Source organism: Oncorhynchus mykiss, chromosome 26 (genome assembly GCF_057628025.1).
Source record: "Oncorhynchus mykiss isolate SJ-2025 chromosome 26, ASM5762802v1, whole genome shotgun sequence".
NCBI classification, from domain to species: domain Eukaryota; kingdom Metazoa; phylum Chordata; class Actinopteri; order Salmoniformes; family Salmonidae; genus Oncorhynchus; species Oncorhynchus mykiss.
Genome location: NC_143047.1, coordinates 19,742,436 through 19,763,514, shown reverse-complemented (window position 1 = coordinate 19,763,514; position 21,079 = coordinate 19,742,436). Strand labels below are relative to the sequence as shown.

Genomic DNA, 21,079 nt, shown 5'->3' with positions numbered 1-21,079 from the left:
AATGCAATTCACTTCAAACACATTTGGCAATGTGCCATTTCAAAGTTCATGTGGATGAATAATATCAGGAGGAATAACATAACAAATATTTGTCAGGACACAAGATTTTATTAAATCCAACATATGACAACACTCTCCAAAATTATTTTCAAAGTGTTTAATATTGTGTTAGCACTCCTCAACTGCATTGGGTTGCAGTGCTATGTCTCCTTGTTTCTTCCCAGACTGTGTTGTCCAGAGTTTGGTAAAAGATAGTCTATGGATGTTATGAATAGAGCCAGTGGTTGTTTTGTAGGTCTCTATTTCAGCAGAGGCCCAATAAGGACTTGCTAATCATCACCCATTTCCACATCTTCTTGTAACTTCTGCACCATCTTCTCCTCCAGAACCTTGGCTTTGCCTACACATGGAAAACAAATTGATTAGCAAAATTCTATTTCATTATGTAAACTCAAAGTGGAAGGAATGCCATCACCTAATATAGATAGATATACAAACACAACGTAAAATACTAAACAGCAACAAGGGAAATCAGTGTACTCACCTGCATGTGGGGCTTTGATGAGGTGAATGTTCTTCTTCACTTCGCTGATGGCTTCCTCCTTTTCCAACTGCTTGCCCTTCTTCAGTCTGATCAAGAAAGGGAGAGGAAATATGGCAAAATCAATTTGAAAACAGACTCCAATACTGGCCTTTGTTATTTTCCTGTAACTCATAGTAATGTTATGAAGCAGGGACTGTGTAATTAAAGTTTGACTCACTCAACCAGATTTTACAGAATATTAATACTATCATTATAAAGTTGGAAGGCCCATGCTTTCCTAGTGTGGCCCATGCTTTCCTAGTGTGGCCAACAATTTCAAATTGAACCAGGCTCTTATCTGTGGGAGGAAAGCTAGGGCTCACCTGTTGAAGATGAACTGTGCCTGTCGTTTCCGTTTTATTCCTTCCACCTTCCTCATTGCCTCCACTGAAAATAGCAAAATTAGTTGGATTTAACAGATCAACAAAACTACTAACAAAACCTTAGCAGTTAGATACATCGGTCTTGATGTAGCTGTAGAAGTAACATACACACCATAAGTAACATGTGTCATTTAAATTGCTCTTGCTGCTGGTGATTCTCTGATCCACCTCTACGCAGATGACACCCTTCTGTATACATCTGGCCCCTCTTTGGACACTTAACTAACCTCCTATTTATTGCCTCACCCCCTTATCCTACCTCATTTGCACACACTGTATATAGACTTTCTCTACTGTATTATTGACTATTTGTTTATTCCATGTGTAACTCTGTTGTTTGTGTCGCACTGCTTTGCTTTATCTTGGCCAGGTCACAGTTGTAAATGAGAACTTATTCTCAACTAGCCTACCTGGTTAAATAAAAGGTGAAATATATATATATTTTTTTTATGTGCAGAGAGCATGATCTCAACCTGTCATGTGAGAATTGACCTGAATAGAGTATGCAAACAATTGAAAGATGAAAGTGAGGGCAGGGTTGTAATTAGTAAGAACCAAACGGGCCGAAGTAGAGGCACCCATTAGAGGTGTATTGATTACACCCGATTCTGTTGCAAAATGTTTTGTCTGTTGCGAAATGTTGTTACAAAAAGTGTTTACTCCAAGCGGAAAACGATTTGCAACGAAAACTATAATTTATATTGGACAAATTTAGGTAGGTCCTTCCCGGTTTCATTCCTTTTGTTTGGTTCTTAAATGGTAAACAGTTTCCGTTGTAAGAAGTACTGAAAACAGCCCTGACTAACCCAGTAAGAAACACTAGTTTTCATTGCAAAATGTTTTGCTACTGTTTGCACTAATAAATACACTCCTGAACTTTAGCCATAACAAGTACCTGTCTTGCTCCACAATTCCCTCTGGTATTTGACAGCCACATTTCTGCGCTTCTCGAACTCCAGGCAGTTATCCTGTGTTGGAAATAAATCAGTAAGAGACTCAAGGGCAAATCGTCTGATGGTTTATCAATCATATCACATTCCATTTCACATCATTCTACAACTTGCATGGGTGGACGTGGGAACTCACCACTGTCAATTCCTTGCCAGACGCTTTCCTGAAAGCCTTGGTCCATCTGGTTTTTCTTGGGTTACGTTTCTTCTTGAAGTTTTTGAGGCATTTTGATTTACAAAACCTGAACGTCTGAGAATACATTTTAGTAATTATTTAATTTATACACAAGGTAGCAGCAACAAGAACTGTTCCATGTCTGTTCATGGAGAGACCCCCTCAATGTACGAGAAACAACACTACTACAGCTTTAGCAAAGCCAATGTCTCCACTGCTGAGTGAGACAGACTTCACAACAATAACAGGCCTGGCTGGCTAAGAAACTGCACTAAAACGTTGAAATATAGCTAAGAGGTGAAAAAACTAATAGGTTATCTGGTATAGTTGGGCACCCGGGCTTATACTGTCTTATGTTACTTAGCTAGATATTTGGAAGAAAAAAAAACATCCCAGCTGACAAAACAAGCTAGCTAGCTAGCAGGAAGTTAGAAAATCAGCTAGCATATTAGTAAAGAAGCCGTGAAAGCAGAAAGGAGGACACACAAAAAAAAGTCATACCTTGCAATCGTTCCGCACAAACATCGTACCGTGCCCGGGATACACAGGTCCCGAGCAAAAGTAACATTTTTCAATTCGCATCGTTAGACCTCTTGATTATTTATTGCCCATGTGTTATCCGTGATAGAATGCGAGTGGCACGATTTTAAAAGGAAGTTACGATGTACTATTTCCGGTAAAGATATTTGTTTGTACTCGTTACAAACTGCCCCCTAGTGTGTAACTAGATAAGTTTCTAAACCTTAGCGCTTGGAAATGCAGATGTTTGTTAAAATATCTGCATTACGTTACATATTGACTAGAACAAGATTGACTAAATAATACGATTGTTTCAGAGGTAACGTTAGCCAAGGTGAGAACTGAGACAGCGCTTTAATAAATAATAAAATATATTTATTTTATGGAATAAAGGATATGGTTTACATATTTGGCATGAAAACAGTGTTTGACAGAATACAGCAGATTTAAGGCACATTGTAAAATTACGAATGAACAAAATCAGCATTGATTTACATGGAACCTCAAACATAATAACCCGACATTGTGATACAAATAAAAACACAGCTACTCTGCTACTACAGAGCAGGCCTATACGAAACAAATCACTCTATTCACTACAGATTGCATGTGCTCAGGACTTTTACATTGTACAAGAATAAATGGAAGTGCATAGTGACAAAAATATCCTGTGTCAAAAAGTTCAATGTAATAAGGATGGGTTTCCTTTTAATTCACAGGAAAGTGTTCAACTAATACAACTTTCAGTGGCTTTCACTTTTCTACTGGATCTTAGCAAATAGTTGGTTATAATACACTTTTCTTTTACAATGTAAAATACATTTAATATTCTCCGAAATGGAGACATAAAAAGGCACTTAATTGACACTGTATGGACAAGTGTAAGGAGAGGCACCACACCAAATGGCATAATCAAATTAACAAAACATAATGATGCTCTGGAACATTTGGCAGGGGTTAGTAGTTACTTTCAGCATTGCACGTCATACACACTCTCCCCCCCCCCCCCCCCACATCTTGCCAAAACTTACTATGACATCATTGATTTACAAATATTACATGCCTTTCATCACATACCATAAAGCCCAGTCCTACCAAAACATCACTGAGGGGATGGTGTAACCATTATCTGTATGTGGACCCTAACAAGCACATTTGCCCTTCTCCTGGGTCTTGGGCTCTGTGATGTCTGTGTGACCACTGTGTCCATTGGATCGCACAGTTCCATCAGGGATCCAGGACTTGTCCACACAGCGCTCCATCCTCTTCATGATGAGGTCCAGCAGGACATCCACAGCCTGGCTAACAAACTGCCCGTTAGCTGCACTTGTCTCAAAGTAAGGGATTCTGCACGGGAAGGAGAGCAACACATAAGAACATTGACTGTATGATGCAAACTATCTACCTACAACCTGAATAAGTTTTGATCTAATTGAAAGCTTTACTCTAAGACAAAATATAGTTCTCAGCAGTTGAAAATAAATCAAGGTTGATAAAAAATGATTTGTGTGGGTGTTTGTTTTTCGTCATGAAACATGCACTTGTGCTATAGCAGTGGAAGATGCATATTTGAAATAGTAGAGGAGCATGGCTCTCTAAAAACCACATTGGATTTCAGACTGGTGGAGCCATCGGTAAATTAAAAAAATAATGACACTAACCAAATCTGACATATGAGTCGTATCTAGTCAACCATGACAACTCAATATGATGTGCATCTGGAAGAGAGACTTCAGACTGGCTACCTATATGATATTCAACAATAACATTATGACTGGGCTATGTTAATCTGATTAAAACTTTAAATATGTTGTCACGTAGATATTTTCCGCGCACAAGATGGCCATTCAGCTCACCATAACGTTTTAACATAACATGATCATAACTCTAAGCACTGGGGGCTCTATTTTCGGCTGGCCTTAAGATCGTGCAATTGTCAAAACGCACGCTTGTTTGCAATTTAGACCTGTTAAAACCAGGGCTGTTCTATTTTCACACCCTAGCGCCAGGATTGGTAATTTACCTGTCGTATGAACTCGCTTGAGATGAGGTGGGAGGGGTGGCAATATCCAATTAGTGTCCTTAAAAACGTGCGCCAAAGTGCCAATTTCAGTATGCAAATTCAGTAGCTAACGCGGTTGGATACGGCATGGATATTGACAACGGAAGCGCAGCCTATCCAGCCCTGACTCACAGTGCCCATATGCACATGGAACAAGAGATTTTAAAAAAGCACTTATGTTCCCCATAAACTTAAGAATAAAAAAAATTATCCCCAATTTCGTGGTATCCAATTGTAGCTACTATCTTGTCTCATCACTACAACTCCCGTACGGGCTCGGGAGAGACGAAGGTTGAAAGTCATGCGTCCTCCGATACACAACCCAACCAAGCCGCACTGCTTCTTAACACAGCACGCATCCAACCCGGAAGCCAGCTACACCAGTGTATCGGAGGAAACACCGTGCACCTAGCAACCTAGTTGCACAGGAGTCGCTGATGCGCGATGAGACAAGGATATCCCTACCGGCTCCCACCTACAACTTGTTTATTCATACATTTATAAAACAGCCATTTCGCACCACCGCACGCTATTATGCTCATAAGAACAGCTGTGAAAATAGCAAAAATATTATTGACACACCCCTCCACCTATAGAGCTACCCCCAGCGTTTATATTTACCATTGAGTTAGGTTTTTTAAAATAGAGTCCGTAGTCTCTTACGACATGGCTTTTGACCACAAATTTGCATTTGTTAGTTTTAGCAAAACATAGGATGTCCATATCTAATCCCTTTATATTCACTAAATGTGTAATTTCAGGCCACAAGCAGGATACTTTACATGGATGTGTAAATATTTGCCTTTCCAGAAAGACCAACCTAGCCTAACATTTAGTATTGTTCGAGATTCCCCTGCACAGCCTTGAGTAAACACACATCAGCCACTGCCTTCTTGGCAAATGTTTCAGGGAGGGTTAGTCACGGGTAAGGGACACATACCCATACTTCTCTGCCAACTCACGGGCCTCATCTTCACGGACTGCCCTCTGCTCCAGCAGGTCACACTTGTTGCCACAGAGTACAATGTCTGGATTCTCGCAGTAAGCGTGCATCTGTAATTGACCTGAAAAAGTGAATAAGCCAGTCATTAGCCCACCAGTCATGATTGAAAGATAGTGGTTAAGACACTGCACATTTCTTTGGAAGTCAACATGAGATTGTGGTTGTCAGAATCTACATGTACAGAGGACTTACTCATCCAATTTCTGACATTAAGGAAACTCTGCTCATTGGTGAGGTCAAACAGGAGGAGGAAGCCCATCGCATCTCGGAAGAAAGCCGTTGTCAAACTCCGAAACCTGACACCACACAAGAAAAAACACCTTGTAAAGAGCTTCATTCAGCTTGAAGAAAGTAAGCAATTGAAAGCTGCCAACAACTACCTGACAGCCAGTGAGGGCTTGAGCAAAAGTGTCAGTGGGAGATTAGTTTTGGATTGGCTTACCTCTCCTGCCCCGCCGTGTCCCACAGCTGAACATGAATCCTCTGTCCTCTGCCTGCTGCCCCTTCTGGACCATTTGATTTGTATACCTGTCAGACAGAGAGAGAGTTATTATACCCATATAAAGCAGTGTGAGGTCATTCTGGCTATGAGGCCCTAAAAACATATATATACTACATATACTGTATTATCTTGCAACCCAAAGTGAACCTAAACATTTAGATGGAAAATGTTTGCACTGATAATCTCTACAATTATACACAGCATGAGTGATTATGATTAAATTACCCTGGTGTTTGGTTATGTGGTGTGAAGTGTTTATTTTCTAGGAGGGTGCTGCTGAACTCAAGTGATATTAGTCATCCAATTCTTGGTCTGGGAGTCCCTCAGATTCCTGCGACACCCACACATACTGGTACATCGGCAGGTTCATATGTTTCAGACTCATTCCCTACAAAAAAACAGTTCTACCACTACGAGGAGTAATGCTTTTAAGCTCCTACTTACTTTCCATGGTTAAGAGTAAACCTGCACTACAAACATTTTCACATGGAATAATTGGCCATTTCAAATGTTAACTCTTTCAACCAAGCAGCACACTATCTGGTCATTACGGGTGGTAGGGGAGTACCTGTATGTGAATCATTTAATTCATGGATTCTCACACAAGTGACAAATTGTATGACTAGGGCAATCAACTTACCACTCGTTTTTCTCTGAAATCAATGCCCACTGTAGTGATGAATTTGGAGTTAAACTTTTTGTCGGTGTACTGGTAGAGAAAGCTGGTTTTCCCCACTCCAGAATCACCAAGGGCTAGGAATTTGATGAGGTAATCATAGTCCCCATCAGACATAGTGAGTGCTTATTTCAGACCTGAAAACCAGACAAAGAAACCAAACATTGAAGGAAGCAATTTAAAATCTGTGCACATATCCTGATGCAAATTTAAAACCGAGACTGTAGATAATCATTTGTAAACTAAACTATATATATATATACACACACACACACACATTCATATGAGTATGTGGACACCTCTTCAAATTAGTGGATACAGCTATTTTAGCCACACCTGTTGCTGACAGGTGTATAAAATCGAGCACACCGCCGTGCAATCTCCATAGACAAACATTGGCAGTAGAATAGCCTTACTGAAGAGCTCAGTTACTTTCAACATGGCACCGTCATAGGATCCCAGGATGCCACCTATCCAAACAAGTCAGTTGGTCAAATTTCTGCCCTGCTAGAGCTGCCCCGTTCAACTGTAAGTACTGTTATTGTGAAGTGGAAACGTCTAGGAGCAAGAATGGCTCAGCAGCGAAGTAGTAGGCCACACAAGGTCAAAGAACGGGACCGTAAAAGTAGTCCATCCTCAGTTGTAACGCTCATTACCGAGTTCCAAACTTTCTCTGGAAGCAACGTCAGGAGCTTCATGAAATGGGTTTCCATGGCCGAGCAGCCGCACACAAGCCTAAGATCACCACGCGCAATGCCAAGCATCAGCTGGAGTGGTGTACAGCTCCAAGCCATTGGAATCTGGAGCAGTGAAAACACATTCTCTGGAGTGATGAATCAAGCTTCACCATCTGGCAGTCTGACGGAAGAATCTGGGTTTGGCGGATGCCAGGAGAACACTACCTGCCCCAATACATAGTGCCAATTGTAAAGCTTGATGGAGGAGGAATAGTGGTCTGGGGCTGTTTTTCATGGTTTGGGCTATGCCTCTTAGTTCTAATGAAGGGAAATCGTAATGCTACAGCATACGATGACATTCTAGACAATTCTGTGCTGCCACTTTGTGGCAACAGTTTGACGAAGGCCCTTTCCTGTTTTAGTATGACAATGCCCTCGTGTACAAAGTGAGGTCCATACAGAAATGTTTTTTCAAGATCAGTGTGGAAGCACTTGACTGGCCTGCACAGAGCCACAACCTAAACCCTATCAAACACCTTTTGGATGAATTGGAACACCGACTGAGCCAGGCCTAATCGTCCAACATCTGTGCCTGACCTCACTAATGCTCTTGTGGCTGAAAGGAGGCAAGTCCCTGCAGCAATGTTCCAACACTTAGTGGAAAGCCTTCCCATAAGAGTGGAGGCTGGGGGGGTGGGATGATGGAAGAGCATTTTTGGTCATGTAGTGTTTTTCAAATCATGAGCGCATTTTCAGAATGGTTTCTACTAGAGGTCGACCGATTATGATTTTTCAACGCCGATACCGATAATTGGAGGACCAAAAAAAGCCGATACCGGTTAATCGGACGATTACATTTTTTAAAATTTATAATGACGACAATTACAACAATACTGAATGAACACTTATTTTAACTTAATATAATACATCAATAAAATCAATTTAGCCTCAAATAAAATGAATGTTCAATTTGGTTTAAATAATGCAAAAACAAAGTGTTAGAGAAGAAAGCAAAAGTGCAATATGTGCCATGTAAAAAGGCTAACGTTTAAGTTCCTTGCTCAGAACATGAGAACATATGAAAGCTGGTGGTTCCTTTTAACATGAGTCTTCAATATTCCCAGGTAAGAAGTTTTAGGTTGTTGTTATTATAGTAATTATAGGACAATTTCTCTATACGATTTGTATTTCATATACCTTTGACTATTGGATGTTCTTATAGGCACTATAGTCATGCCAGTGTAACAGCATAGCTTCCGTCCCTCTCCTCGCCCCTACCTGGGCTCGAACCAGGAACACATCGACAACAGGCACCCTCGAAGCAGCGTTACCCATCGCTCCACAAAAGCCGCAGCCCTTGCAGAGCAAGGGGAACAACCACTCCAAGTCTCAGAGCGAGTGACGTTTGAAACGCTATTAGCGGGGTGCGCGCTAACTAGTTAGCCTTTTCACATCGGTTACACCAGCCTAGTCTCAGGAGTTGATAGGCTTGAAGTCATAAACAGCTCAATGCTTGAAGGACAGCGACGAGCTGTTGGCAAAATGCACGAAAGTGCCGTTTGAATTAATGCTTACGAGCCTGCTGGTGCCTACCGTCGCTCAGTCAGACTGCTCTATCAAATATCAAATCATAGACTTAATTATAACACAATAACACACAGAAATACGAGCCTTAGGTCATTTATATGGTCGAATCCGGAAACTATCATCTCGAAAACAAGATGCTTATTTTTTCAGTGAAATACGGAACCGTTCCGTATTTTATCTAACGGGTGGCATCCATAAGTCTAAATATTCCTGTTACATTGCACAACCTACAATGTTGTCAGAATTACGTAAAACTCTGGCAAATTAGGCAGCCCAAACTGTTGCATATACACTGACTCTGCGTGCAATGAACGCAAGAGAAGTGACACAATTTCACCTGGTTAATATTGCCTGCTAACCTGGATTTCTTTTAGCAAAATATGCAGGTTTAAAAATATATACTTTTGTGTATTGATTTTAAGAAAGGCATTGATGTTTATGGTTAGGTACAGTCGTCCAACGATTGTGCTTTTTTCGCAAATGTGCTTTTGTTAAATATCCCCCGTTTGCAGTCTTTGTTAGGAAGAAATAGTCTTCACAGAGTTTGCAACGAGCCAGGTTAGCAGGCAATATTAACAAAATATGCAGGTTTCAAAATATATACTGGGGTATTGATTTTAAGAAAAGGCATTGATGTTTATGGTTAGGTACACATTGGAGCAATACAGTCCTTTTTCGCAAATACGCACCGCATCGATTATATGCAACGCAGGACATGCTAGATAAACTAGTAATATCATCAACCATGTGTAGTTAACTGGTGATTTATGATTGATTGTTTTTCTTATAAGATAAGTTTAATGCTAGCTAGCAACTTACCTTGGCTTCTTACTGCATTCCCATAACAGGCAGGCTCCTCGTGGAGTGCAATGTAATCAAGTGGTTAGAGCGTTGGACTAGTTAACTGTAAGGTTGCAAGATTGAATCCCCGAGCTGACAAGGTACAGATCTGTCATTCTGCTCCTGAACAAGGCAGTTAACCCAACGTTCCTAGGTCGTCATTGAAATTAAGAATGTGTTCTTAACTGACTTGCCTAGTTAAATAAAGGATAAATAAAAGGTGTAATTTTTGTATTATTTTTAAATCTGCCAAATGTGTCCAAAAATACCAATTGTTATGAAAACTTGAAATCACCCCTAATTAAATTGGCCATTCCGATTAATCGGTCAACCTCTAGTTTCTACTACATAACCACAACATAAAACGGTTCCCAGTGCCTTAAAAAGCGCAGATTTTTACGCTAGCAGGGGAGAGTGCCTGCGAAACAGTTGACCCGAGGACAAAACTTTTAGAGATATGTTGGAGACAGACACGCCTCGGTCTGTCTTTTGAGAGCCTACAGCTCTCTTCTCATGGTAATGTAAGTATGCTGACACAGTAACAGGAAACACAAATATTTTATGTGAAAGAAACTACATTTGCCTCTATGCATGTTCAGTAAGGAAATGCTCAAACTTAGATCCTGCTAAAACCCCATCCGCAGTGAACTTTCACCTGTTTGCTTGGTAAAAGTGGATAATCTCCTATTTGGGGCAACTGTTACAGATTGAAACTCTACATGAGAGGATTAATTGTGGGTAATTATGCAAATAAGACTAAGAATTACACAATTGATCAACAGACTAAAAATTCACAAGAAAAACAAGTTATTCCATAAGAGTTGTCACAATGGAGTTCAAATTGTATTGAGCTGACATTTTCACTGGCATGATAGGTCCTGGTCCTTAAATAGTTTATGTAAATAAATCAGAATTAATCCATGTGTTTTTGATAGATACAAAATATGTATTACACAAAGCTATAGTGACATGCATTACTACGGAGTTATTATAGCATAGCTAGAAAGTTGAGGCCTGTGAATGAGAAAGACTGTGGTGGACACAAAATGAACTGAACACAGAAATCCATCAAATGATATTCAGGAGAACCAGCTGGATGTGATTCCCACTGAAAGCAGAGTCCATCACATGACCACGGTATGAAAAGGCATTCTTTCACTCTGTCCAGCACTAAAGCCCTCATCCTGAGCAATAAGCTGCTTAAAGTCTGGAGCAAAATCAAGTTCTGTGATGAACACACTGTGACTGGACTAGTGGTACCCCATCTCCAGCCTCTCTGAGCTGGAATAGCCAGGCTTACATTCTAAAGGCTTATATATGGACCGACTTATTATGTTTCAACGCACAACTGCACAGCACTACCTGCACACACTAATCGATTGACCTCGTCAAGCAAAAAGGACAGTCAACTGTATTATTAAGTAAATGATATGTCTCAAATCTCTTGGTCGCCAGGCAGTTCATGCTGGTATAAGGGTACACCATCTGGCCAGCAGGGACACATTTACAGAGGCTTTCCCCAGAGAAACAGGCCCCCTTAACTGCAAAAGTTAATGTGAAAGCAGGCTGCTACAGAGGATGCTAATCATGTAGGCCAAAGGCTTACAGTCTCTAGTGAAAGTCTACAGACCCCTTGCACTGTCTTCACATTTAGTTGCCTTAAAATGTTATCTAAAAAAGGGACAACAAATGTTTAAAACATTTTACTGATCTACACAACCTACTCCACATTCTCAAAGTGAAAGAAAAATAACTGTACCAACTCAACAAAAAACATGGGGACATGGCCATGGTAGCCAAAAAAATGGCCTGCTCAGCATTTTTATACATGATCCTAAGCATGGTGGGATGTTAATTGCTTATTTAACTCAGGAACCACACCAGTGTGGATTGTGGAATCACCTGCTTTCAATACTTTGTATCCCTTATTTACACAAGTGTAAATTAAGTGAAGTACAACCTTACAAGTTAGACATTACATCATCTTGAGTAGGCCTTCTGCACTTGTTTTTGAGTGAAATCCCTATGCACTGACTGGCTAGTTCTACCTCACTGCCTGTCACTGATATCAGGTAAATATTAAATTCAGATTCTCTACACATTTTTTGCACAGAATTTGCTCAAATTATTTGATTCACATCGCTGCCCCTGCCCATTTCTAAAACAGAAGATCCAAACTGAGCTCAAACAAGGATCAGCCTTAGTCCTCTTCCAAAAGGTGTTTCAAAGTTATTGAATGTTTACTTTTAAACCTAAACTTCAAGTGAAAGTGATTAAAAGGCTTTTAGGCAAAGCCCTGTTCTCTGGTGGTGCGGATTTCACACTAGTTGGAGGAGGGCATCTTAGATTATGTGCCAGCAAGCAGAACACAGCCTTTCAGACATTCTCAGAGCAGTAGAGCTGAAGTACCCACCCTGGGCAGTTGGCCAACTATAACAGCAAACTCCTCGAATGAGGATATGCAGATGACATGAACTTAAACAAACTGCACAAGATGAAGGGTGTTGCAGTACCACAATACAACAGCACTCATCCCAGATGTACTGACAGAATGACTTGCCAATATGCATCTGAAATATCACCAGGTTTCATCATGTTCAGGACTGGAAGCACTATTTTGTAACATTCTGAGTATGAATATGTTGTATATATATGTAAGTGAAGAGATGTTATTCTGATGATGAGAAATGGTCTACAGATTATGATGGGCGGCAGTGATTTTTAAAATGTATTTTACCTTTATTTAACTAGGCAAGTCAGTTAAGAACAAATTCTTATTTTCAATGACGGCCTAGGAACAGTGGGTTAACTGCCTGTTCAGGGGCAGAACGACAGATTTGTACCTTGTCAGCTCAGGGGTTTGAACTTACAACCTTCCGGTTACTAGACCAACGCTCTAACCACTAGGCTACCTGAGCGTTGGTCCAGTAACTGAAAGGTTGCTAGTTTGAAGACACGTAAGCCTAAATTGTTCCAGGGGCGCTGGACAATGGTGACCCTGGCCATGACCCCACTCTCCAAGGGTGTCTCAGGTGGAGTTAGGATATTTAAAAACACATTTCCAATTCACAAATGCGTATTAATACACACTTGTACATGTGTGAAATAACCATAATTTTTAAATATTGTCCTATCAGTAGAAACATTTCAAACACACATACCTGCCCGCACGCACGCACGCACACACACAGAGAGAGAAAAGAAAACAATTGATTATCTGACACAAACCCTACTTGAAACATAAAACAACATCTAATAACCCCCAGCTCAGTTGGTCATCATGTAGTTGTCTCTACCATTGACCCTGTTTAATAACCATATCTCCTAGTTTGTTCACAAGCACAATTGCTCAAATCTCAGACTAGACAGAGGTCTATCTTTGAATAGCTGACAGATGTAAAGTAAACTAAAGACATCCTAAAACTTACATTTGGAATAAATTGGTTTATCATGTCCAGAATGTGTTAAAACCTTGAGAAAATAAAAATCTATTAACACAAAGAAACATTTTTAGTTCAGTGTTCATTTTTGGTTTGGTTTGGTCTGAGCTGATGTTTTTTCTGCATGGCATGTCTCCAGCCAAAATGCCAGACTCATATCCCTAAGACACCATACCAAAATAGTGAGGTAGACGCCTGTTGATGTTTCACCAGCCAAATGAACGCAGGTTTATGGATAGATAAACCTAGATAAATGTAGCCAATACAAGGGTTGTAATTATGAGGTCCCATTACACGTGAACAGTTTCCCTCTTCGTTGTTGCTTCCACTGGAAAACTATTAAATAAGGTGTGATACGTTCAACTCATATATATATATATATATATATATATAAAAAATACATCTGTTATGTATAGAAAGTATAATATTGGGATGCAAACTCAACATTTTATACATTTAAATGCTATTTCTGACATGGTACAAGTATCTTGTTTTTTGAAGTCCATAACCATGTGTGTGAGGTGTACATTTGTTTCAACGTAGATTTGTTTAAGACTACCAAGAAACACGGAGGCTGATTTAGCTGCAGTATAATGTTAAAACTCAAATTAAATGTAATTTGATAGGAAAATGTTACATCAATTCCCAATGAAAGTGTCGCATTCCTACCCAACTAAGTACAGGCTACACGTAGCCTATCCTGTTTTACAATGTAGGTCTATCTAGGCAACTATATAAAAAAAAGTAGCCTTGGCTTCAAGTAGGCCTAGTAAATGTGAGCAGGAAATAACTTTGTTTCAGCCTCAGCTCAGTGAAAATGCAGGTGGTCGTTATACGATGAAGTAACCCCGTCCTGAGAAGAAAATGTAATATGTTGCACTTATAGCTGTCGATAGAAACAAATCCGCTAAACAGCTCCATATGCCGAGATATTTATCACGCTAACTTTATTTCGAGAAATTCAACTTACCAGTGTCTGTGCGTCTCTTTCTTTCTTGGTGTTTCGTGTAGAATCGCCCTATCAAAAGCGATGACAATTTGTTGATTTTTAAATAAAAAAATTACTCACTAAATTGGGTTTACTAAGTCCTTTCGATCCATTTGTTGCATGAACACCCTTCACAATCAACGTAACATCACTTCCCGTTCAGTTGAAGTGAGCCAGCCCCTCCCTCTCTCGCCAACCCGTAAAAGACCTCGGAACGGAAAACGACCCTACCCGCTCAGGAGTATTCTTTTGGAACTACACTTTGATCACACCCACAGCTTCATTGCATTTTGGTACACCAGAATTACATTCATTTACAATTAAACGCTGCGTTTGCCTTGCAGCATTGCGTTGCAGAGGTAGTTGCAGTGCATACGTTGGATTTATCGAACGTATACGTCAAACTGTATGCGTAAACGGCTTGACAGAAATGGTAGCAGAAGGTGAATGTTGGAACTTTTGTTGCATACATATCCAGATGATGCTGCATACTATTTTGCGCCATGACACGGTCGGTGTGTTGGAAGTGACACACAGGGTTGGGGAGTAATGCTTCTAACCCACCGACAGTGTCATTGCATAAAATAGTAGCAGCATCATCTGGATATGTATGCAACAAAAGTTCAACATTCACCTTCTGCTACCATTTCTGTCAAGCCGTTATATATATATATATATATATATAATCAATATATCTAAAGTGTCACCAAAAAAAGGTAAACAATAGGCCTATAGCAAATGCAGCATATGGTATTCATTTGTCACATGTAAATAGCACTTTTCAGTAGTGCTCAAAGCATGCCATTCCATGAGCGCAGTGAGCCCAATCAGTCCTCCATGACAAAATCATAAACAGAGTAGGGCTGGCTAATAAGTCCTTAGTTTTGGGGTCATGCTCAGGTAAAACAATTTGGCTAATCTATACTTCCAAGTCCTATTCTTGAAGATCAAGGGGTATAACATTTATTGGAATGATTGGAATTCTGATAGACTTTGGTTTTTAATGTAAAGATATAATTTAATCGTATTATTTATTATATGTAGTAGAAAGCGATGGGTTAGAAGAAGCCTACATAACCAACCCAGAAATTAAAATGTAACATCCATATATGGCCACCTATGTAAACTTTAACATTGATTTATCCTGCAATAGATGTCGTTCAATTGGTAACATACATGTTTGTCTTCTTCTAATGCCTCTTAAGGGGATAGTAATCTAAAAGCAAAAGAATGGAATCATATTACGTTATTTAGCTTGGGTAATCCAAAAGTTATGTTCCTGGAAAGACAGTACCGTGCAGTATCGAAGAGCCCTCACTGCTGCTCGATCATCCTATTTTTCCAACTTAATTGAGGAAAATAAGAACCAGAAATTTATTTTTGATACTGTCGCAAAGCTAACTAAAAAGCAGCATTCCCCAAGAGAGGATAAATTCATGAACTTCTTTGAGGAAAAGATCATGATCATTAGAAAGTAAATTATAGACTCCTCTTTAAATCTGTGTATTCCTCCAAAAACTCAGTTGTCCTGAGTCTGCACAACTCTGCCAGGACCTAGGATCAAGAAAGACAAGTGTTTTGGTACTATCTCTTGACACAATTATGAAAATAATCATGGCCTCTAAACCTTCAAGCTGCATACCGGACCCGATTCCAACTAAACTACTGAAAGTGCTGCTTCCTGTGCTTGGCCCTCCTATGTTGAACATAAAAAACGTCTCTCTATCCACCGGATGTGTAACAAACTCACTAAAAGTGGCAGTAATAAAGCCTCTCTTGAAAAAGCCAAACCTTGACCCAGAAAATATAAAAAACTAATCGGCCTATATTGAATGCAACTCACTGCCTTCCTGAAGACAATGTATACGAAATGCTTCAGTCTGGTTTTAGACCCCATCATAGCACTGAGACTGCACTTGTGAAGGTGGTAAATTACCTTTTAATGGCGTCAGACTGAGGCTCTGCATCTGTCCTCGTGCTCCTAGACCTTAGTGCTGCTTTTGATACCATCGATCACCGCATTCTTTTGGAGAGATTGGAAACCCAAATTGGTCTACACGGACAAGTTCTGGCCTGGTTTAGATCTTATCTGTCGGAAAGATATCAGTTTGTCTCTGTAAATGGTTTGTCCTCTGACAAATCAACTGTAAATTTCAGTGTTCCGTTTTAGGACCACTATTGTATTCACTATATATTTTACCTCTTGGGGATGTCATTCGAAAACATAATGTTATCTTTCACTGCTATGCAGATGACACACAGCTGTACATTTCAATGAAACATGGTGAAGCCCCAAAATTGCCCTCGCTGAAAGCCTGTGTTTCAGACATAAGGAAGTGGATGGCTGCAAACTTTCTACTTTTAAACCCGGACAAAACAGAGATGCTTGTTCTAGGTCCCAAGAAACAAGAGATCTTCTGTTGAATCTGACAATTTATCTTGATGGTTGTACAGTCGTCTCAAATAAAACTGTGAAGGACCACGGTGTTACTCTGGACGCTGATTCATCTCTTCAGTAGGTCCTATGATTGAGTGTAGTCTAGCCCAGGAGTGTGAAGGTGAACGGAAAGGCACTGGAGCAACGAACCGCCCTTGCTGTCTCTGCCTGGCCGGTTCCCCTCTCCACTGGGATTCTCTGCCTCTAACCCTATTAAAAGGGCTGAGTCACTGGCTTACTGGTGCTCTTCTATGCCATCCCTAGGAGGGGTGCGTCACTTGAGTGGGTTGAGTCACTGACGTGGTCTTCCTGTCTGGGTTGGCGCCCCCCTTGGGTTGTGCCGTGGCGGAGATCTTTGTGGGATATACTCAGCCTTGTCTCAGGATGGTAAGTTGGTGGTTGAAGATATCCCTCTAGTGGTGTGGGGGCTGTGCTTTGGCAAAATGGGTGGGGTTATAGCCTGCTTGTTTGGCCCTGTCCGGGTGTATCATTGGATGGCGCCACAGTGTCGCCTGACCCCTCCTGTCTCAGCCTCTAGTATTTATGCTGCAGTAGTTTATGTGTCGGGGGGCTAGGGTCTGTCTGTTATATCTGGAGTATTTCTCGTGTCTTATCCGGTGTCCTGTGTGAGTTTTAAGTATGCTCTTTCTAATTCTCTCTTTGTTGCTCTCTCTCTCTCTTGGAGGACCTGAGCCCTAGGACCATGCCTCAGGACTACCTGGCATGATGACTCCTCCTGTGATTACTATTATTTGACCATGCTGGTCATTTATGAACATTTGAACATCTTGGCCATGTTCTGTTATAATCTCCACCCGGCACAGCCAGAAGAGGACTGGTCACCCATCATAGCCTGGTTCCTCTCTAGGTTTCTTCCTAGGTTTTGGCCTTTCTAGGGAGTTTTTCCTAGCCACCGTGCTTCTACACCTGCATTGCTTGCTGTTTGGGGTTATAGGCTGGGTTTCTGTACAGCACTTTGATATATCAGCTGATGTAAGAAGGGCTATATAAATAAATTTGATTTGAATTTGATAACAATTTTGAACAGATAACTAGTAACTGTAACGGATTACAATTAGAAAGTAACCTACCCAATGCTGCTGACACATTACTGGATTTGTGAGATCTTTCAGTAGCAGAAGGGATTTTATTTAATATTAAATTCAAGTCTAATTTACACACCAAACTACAAATTAACTGAAACGATTCCTTGACAGCCACTTCTGCATAGGCCGCAGACTGTACCACACTCTCCTACACAGTTCTATTGATTTCATACTGTCCAGGACCCTCAGGCACATTGTTGCCATCTCTAGACTGTCCTTGGCTCTCAGGCATCCAATTGTCCTCAGTTTGACTCAAAGTCTCTGGAACAGAGTTATTGTGCTGGGGCTCAAACATGGGTCTATATATATAAACTCCCCCAGCAACTCCTAGCACAGTGGCAAAGGCTATCTGTGCAAAGGGTATCCTTCGTCGAAACATGTTCTCTCTGGATCAGGAGTCCCACCTACACTTGCATCGATGATCCTGGAAGAATAGAAGAGATTACCCAAAAGCTTTGCCTTGTATTGTCACTGATGTTGTACATTACGTTTTTGCAGGAAGCACACAAAGCTTTCTTCATGGGCCTTAATTGTGTAGTAGAATGTCATATCAAAAGTTTAAATCACGTGGATGTGACATTACCAAGCTGCTACATATGCAGAGAAGGAAATGTAAGCATTTATAAAACATTTTGTGCATGATACAGCATTCGTGATGCAAACGCGAACCTCAGCTACATACATCATATGAATAATAATTACATAAATTGTTGTACGTCCCTGTGGTGTCAGATTATTTGTAACATGCAACATTGCAAAACTCTCCACTCATACTCAACCAGATCCTGCGCTACTACACTTACACGAATGCTAATTGGTTATCCTAACCTGCTGTATAAATTCCAACCTGCTACAAAGTCAACTTTCACAAAAACTGTATTCCCTTTAGACAAAGCCGTGGGTTGTTAGCCATAGCTAGCTGGTGAGAGACAAAGGACACACAAATCTTGTGTTTTCATAATTTTTCTTGCTTTAACATAACTCACCCCGATCTTTTATGAAGTGTGTTTAGACCAAACCGTCTACAATTAAACAACTAACGCTGGTTATAAAACGACGTTTGGTTTGAGTGCAAAGGTCGAACATGCATCTACGGCGAATGAAAGGGGACAAGATAAAGGACAACAATTAACTTAAAATGCGATTCGGGACTTGTACGATTCATCCCCATAAAATGCATATAATAATTTATTAAATCAATTGTATGTTCTATAAGTGGTACAGATAACATTGCACGCTGTATAAACTTACATCACCGAGATGTAACACAATAATGATATCTTGACAATCGCATTCACTTTCCTAGGAATCGCCTGACGTCATCTACCTACGAGCACAAACACGGAACTAATGTGGATTTTTTTTCAGTGAATATAATTGCACTTAAATGGTTTATTTTTTGTATTTTATTTTTTATTTATATTCTTTGTATGTTTGAGCATTGTTAAGACCTGTGTTTGGTTTGCTAGACATGTTTGATGTAGCAATGTAAGTTGATGTTTGTATTATGAATAAAATACATTTGTAATAAAAAAAAACATTTTAAATTTTAAAAAACGAATGTGGATTTTAGTGCTGCTCGAATGATCTACGTTATATGTAATTAGTTTTAGTTTATCTAAGTAATGGAAAAGATTTGCGCACGCTTAAATATCGGAAACAAAGCAGAGCCTGTTAAACTGAGGAAACGAAAATCCCAACTATATAGTGAAGAAGAAACATGTCCTCTTGATAATGGTACACTACGGTCGTGGCCAAAAGTTTTGAGAATGACACAAATATTAATTTTCACAAAGTCTGCTGCCTCAGTTTGTATGATGGCAATTTGCATATACTCCAGAATGCTATGAAGAGTGATCTGATGAATTGCAATTAATTGCAAAGTCCCTCTTTGCCATGCAAATAAACTGAATCCCCCCAAAATATTTCCACTGCATTTCAGCCCTGCCACAAAAGGACCAGCTGACATCATGTCAGTGATTCTCTCGTTAACACAGGTGTGAGTGTTGACGAGGACAAGGCTGGAGATCACTCTAACATGCTGATTGAGTTCGAATAACAGACTGGAAGCTTCAAAAGGAGGGTGGTGCTTGGAATCATTGTTCTTCCTCTGTCAACCATGGTTACCTGCAAGGAAACACGTGCCGTCATCATTGCTTTGCACAAAAAGGGCTTCACAGGCAAGGATATTGCTGCCAGTAAGATTGCACCTAAATCAACAATTTATTGGATCATCAAGAACTTCAAGGAGAGCGGTTCAATTGTTGGGAAGAAGGCTTCAGGGTGCCCAAGAAAGTCCAGCAAGCACCAGGACCGTCTCCTAAAGTTGATTCAGCTGCAGGATCGGGGCACCACCAGTACAGAGCTTGCTCAGGAATGGCAGCAGGCAGGTGTGAGTGCATATGCACTCACAGTGAGGTGAAGACTTTTGGAGGATGTCCTGGTGTCAAGAAGGGCATCAAAGAAGCCACTTCTCTCCAGGAAAAAGATCAGGGACAGACTGATATTCTGCTAAAGGTACAGGGATTGGACTGCTGAGGACTGGGGTAAAGTCATTTTCTCTGATTAATCCCCTTTCCGATTGTTTGGGGCATCCGGAAAAAAGCTTGTCCGGAGAAGACAAGGTGAGCGCTACCATCAGTCCTGTGTCATGCCAACAGTAAAGCATCCTGAGACCATTCATGTGTGGGGTTGCTTCTCAGCCAAGGGAGTGGGCTCACTCACCATTTTGCCTAAGAACACAGCCATGAATAAAGAATGGTACCAACACATCCTCCGAGAGCAACTTCTCCCAACCACCCAGGAACAGTTTGGTGACGAACAATGCCTTTTCCAGCATGATGGAGCACCTTGCCATAAGGCAAAAGTGATAACTAAGTGGCTCGGGGAACAAAACATAGATATTTTGGGTCCATGGCCAAGGAAACTCCCCAGACCTTGATCCCATTGAGAACTTGTGGTCAATCCTCAAGAGGCAGGTGGACAAATAAAAACCCACAAATTCTGACAAACTACAATCATTGATTATGCAAGAATGGGCTGCCATCAGTCAGGATGTGGCCCAGAAGTTAATTTACAGCATGCCAGGGCAGATTGCAGAGGTTTTGAAAGAGATGGGCAACACTGCAAATATTGACTCTTTGCATCAATT

General features: G+C 40.5%; 3 protein-coding genes across 4 annotated transcripts; all 3 read right to left on the bottom strand.

The window, feature by feature from the left end:
• Window positions 1-88: 88 nt before the first annotated feature.
• Window positions 89-2,769, bottom strand: LOC100750226 (putative ribosome biogenesis protein RLP24). Its single transcript, XM_021586265.3, has 6 exons — window positions 2,593-2,769; window positions 2,053-2,166; window positions 1,862-1,934; window positions 907-970; window positions 545-630; window positions 89-400 (listed from the first exon to the last, which is right to left on the bottom strand). The coding sequence occupies exons 1-6, from the start codon at window positions 2,671-2,673 to the stop codon at window positions 330-332; spliced, it is 489 nt and encodes a 162-aa protein (XP_021441940.1). The 5' UTR covers window positions 2,674-2,769; the 3' UTR covers window positions 89-329.
• A 194-nt stretch (window positions 2,770-2,963) lies between these two features.
• On the bottom strand, window positions 2,964-19,006 carry LOC110506555 (ras-related protein Rab-27A). Of its 2 annotated transcripts, none has more exons than XM_021586262.3 (6): window positions 18,915-19,006; window positions 6,818-6,990; window positions 6,118-6,203; window positions 5,868-5,971; window positions 5,613-5,736; window positions 2,964-3,957 (listed from the first exon to the last, which is right to left on the bottom strand). In XM_021586262.3, the coding sequence occupies exons 2-6, from the start codon at window positions 6,968-6,970 to the stop codon at window positions 3,753-3,755; spliced, it is 672 nt and encodes a 223-aa protein (XP_021441937.3). In that variant the 5' UTR covers window positions 6,971-6,990; window positions 18,915-19,006; the 3' UTR covers window positions 2,964-3,752. The 2 variants fall into 2 exon arrangements, with proteins under 2 accessions (XP_021441937.3, XP_021441936.3); XM_021586261.3 differs by lacking the exon at window positions 18,915-19,006 and adding an exon at window positions 14,368-14,608.
• Window positions 17,950-19,018, bottom strand: pigbos1 (PIGB opposite strand 1). The gene is made up of 2 exons (XM_021586263.3): window positions 18,915-19,018; window positions 17,950-18,352 (listed from the first exon to the last, which is right to left on the bottom strand). Exon 2 carries the CDS (start codon window positions 18,305-18,307, stop codon window positions 18,077-18,079), a length of 231 nt encoding a protein of 76 aa, XP_021441938.3. The 5' UTR covers window positions 18,308-18,352; window positions 18,915-19,018; the 3' UTR covers window positions 17,950-18,076.
• Window positions 19,019-21,079: the final 2,061 nt, after the last annotated feature.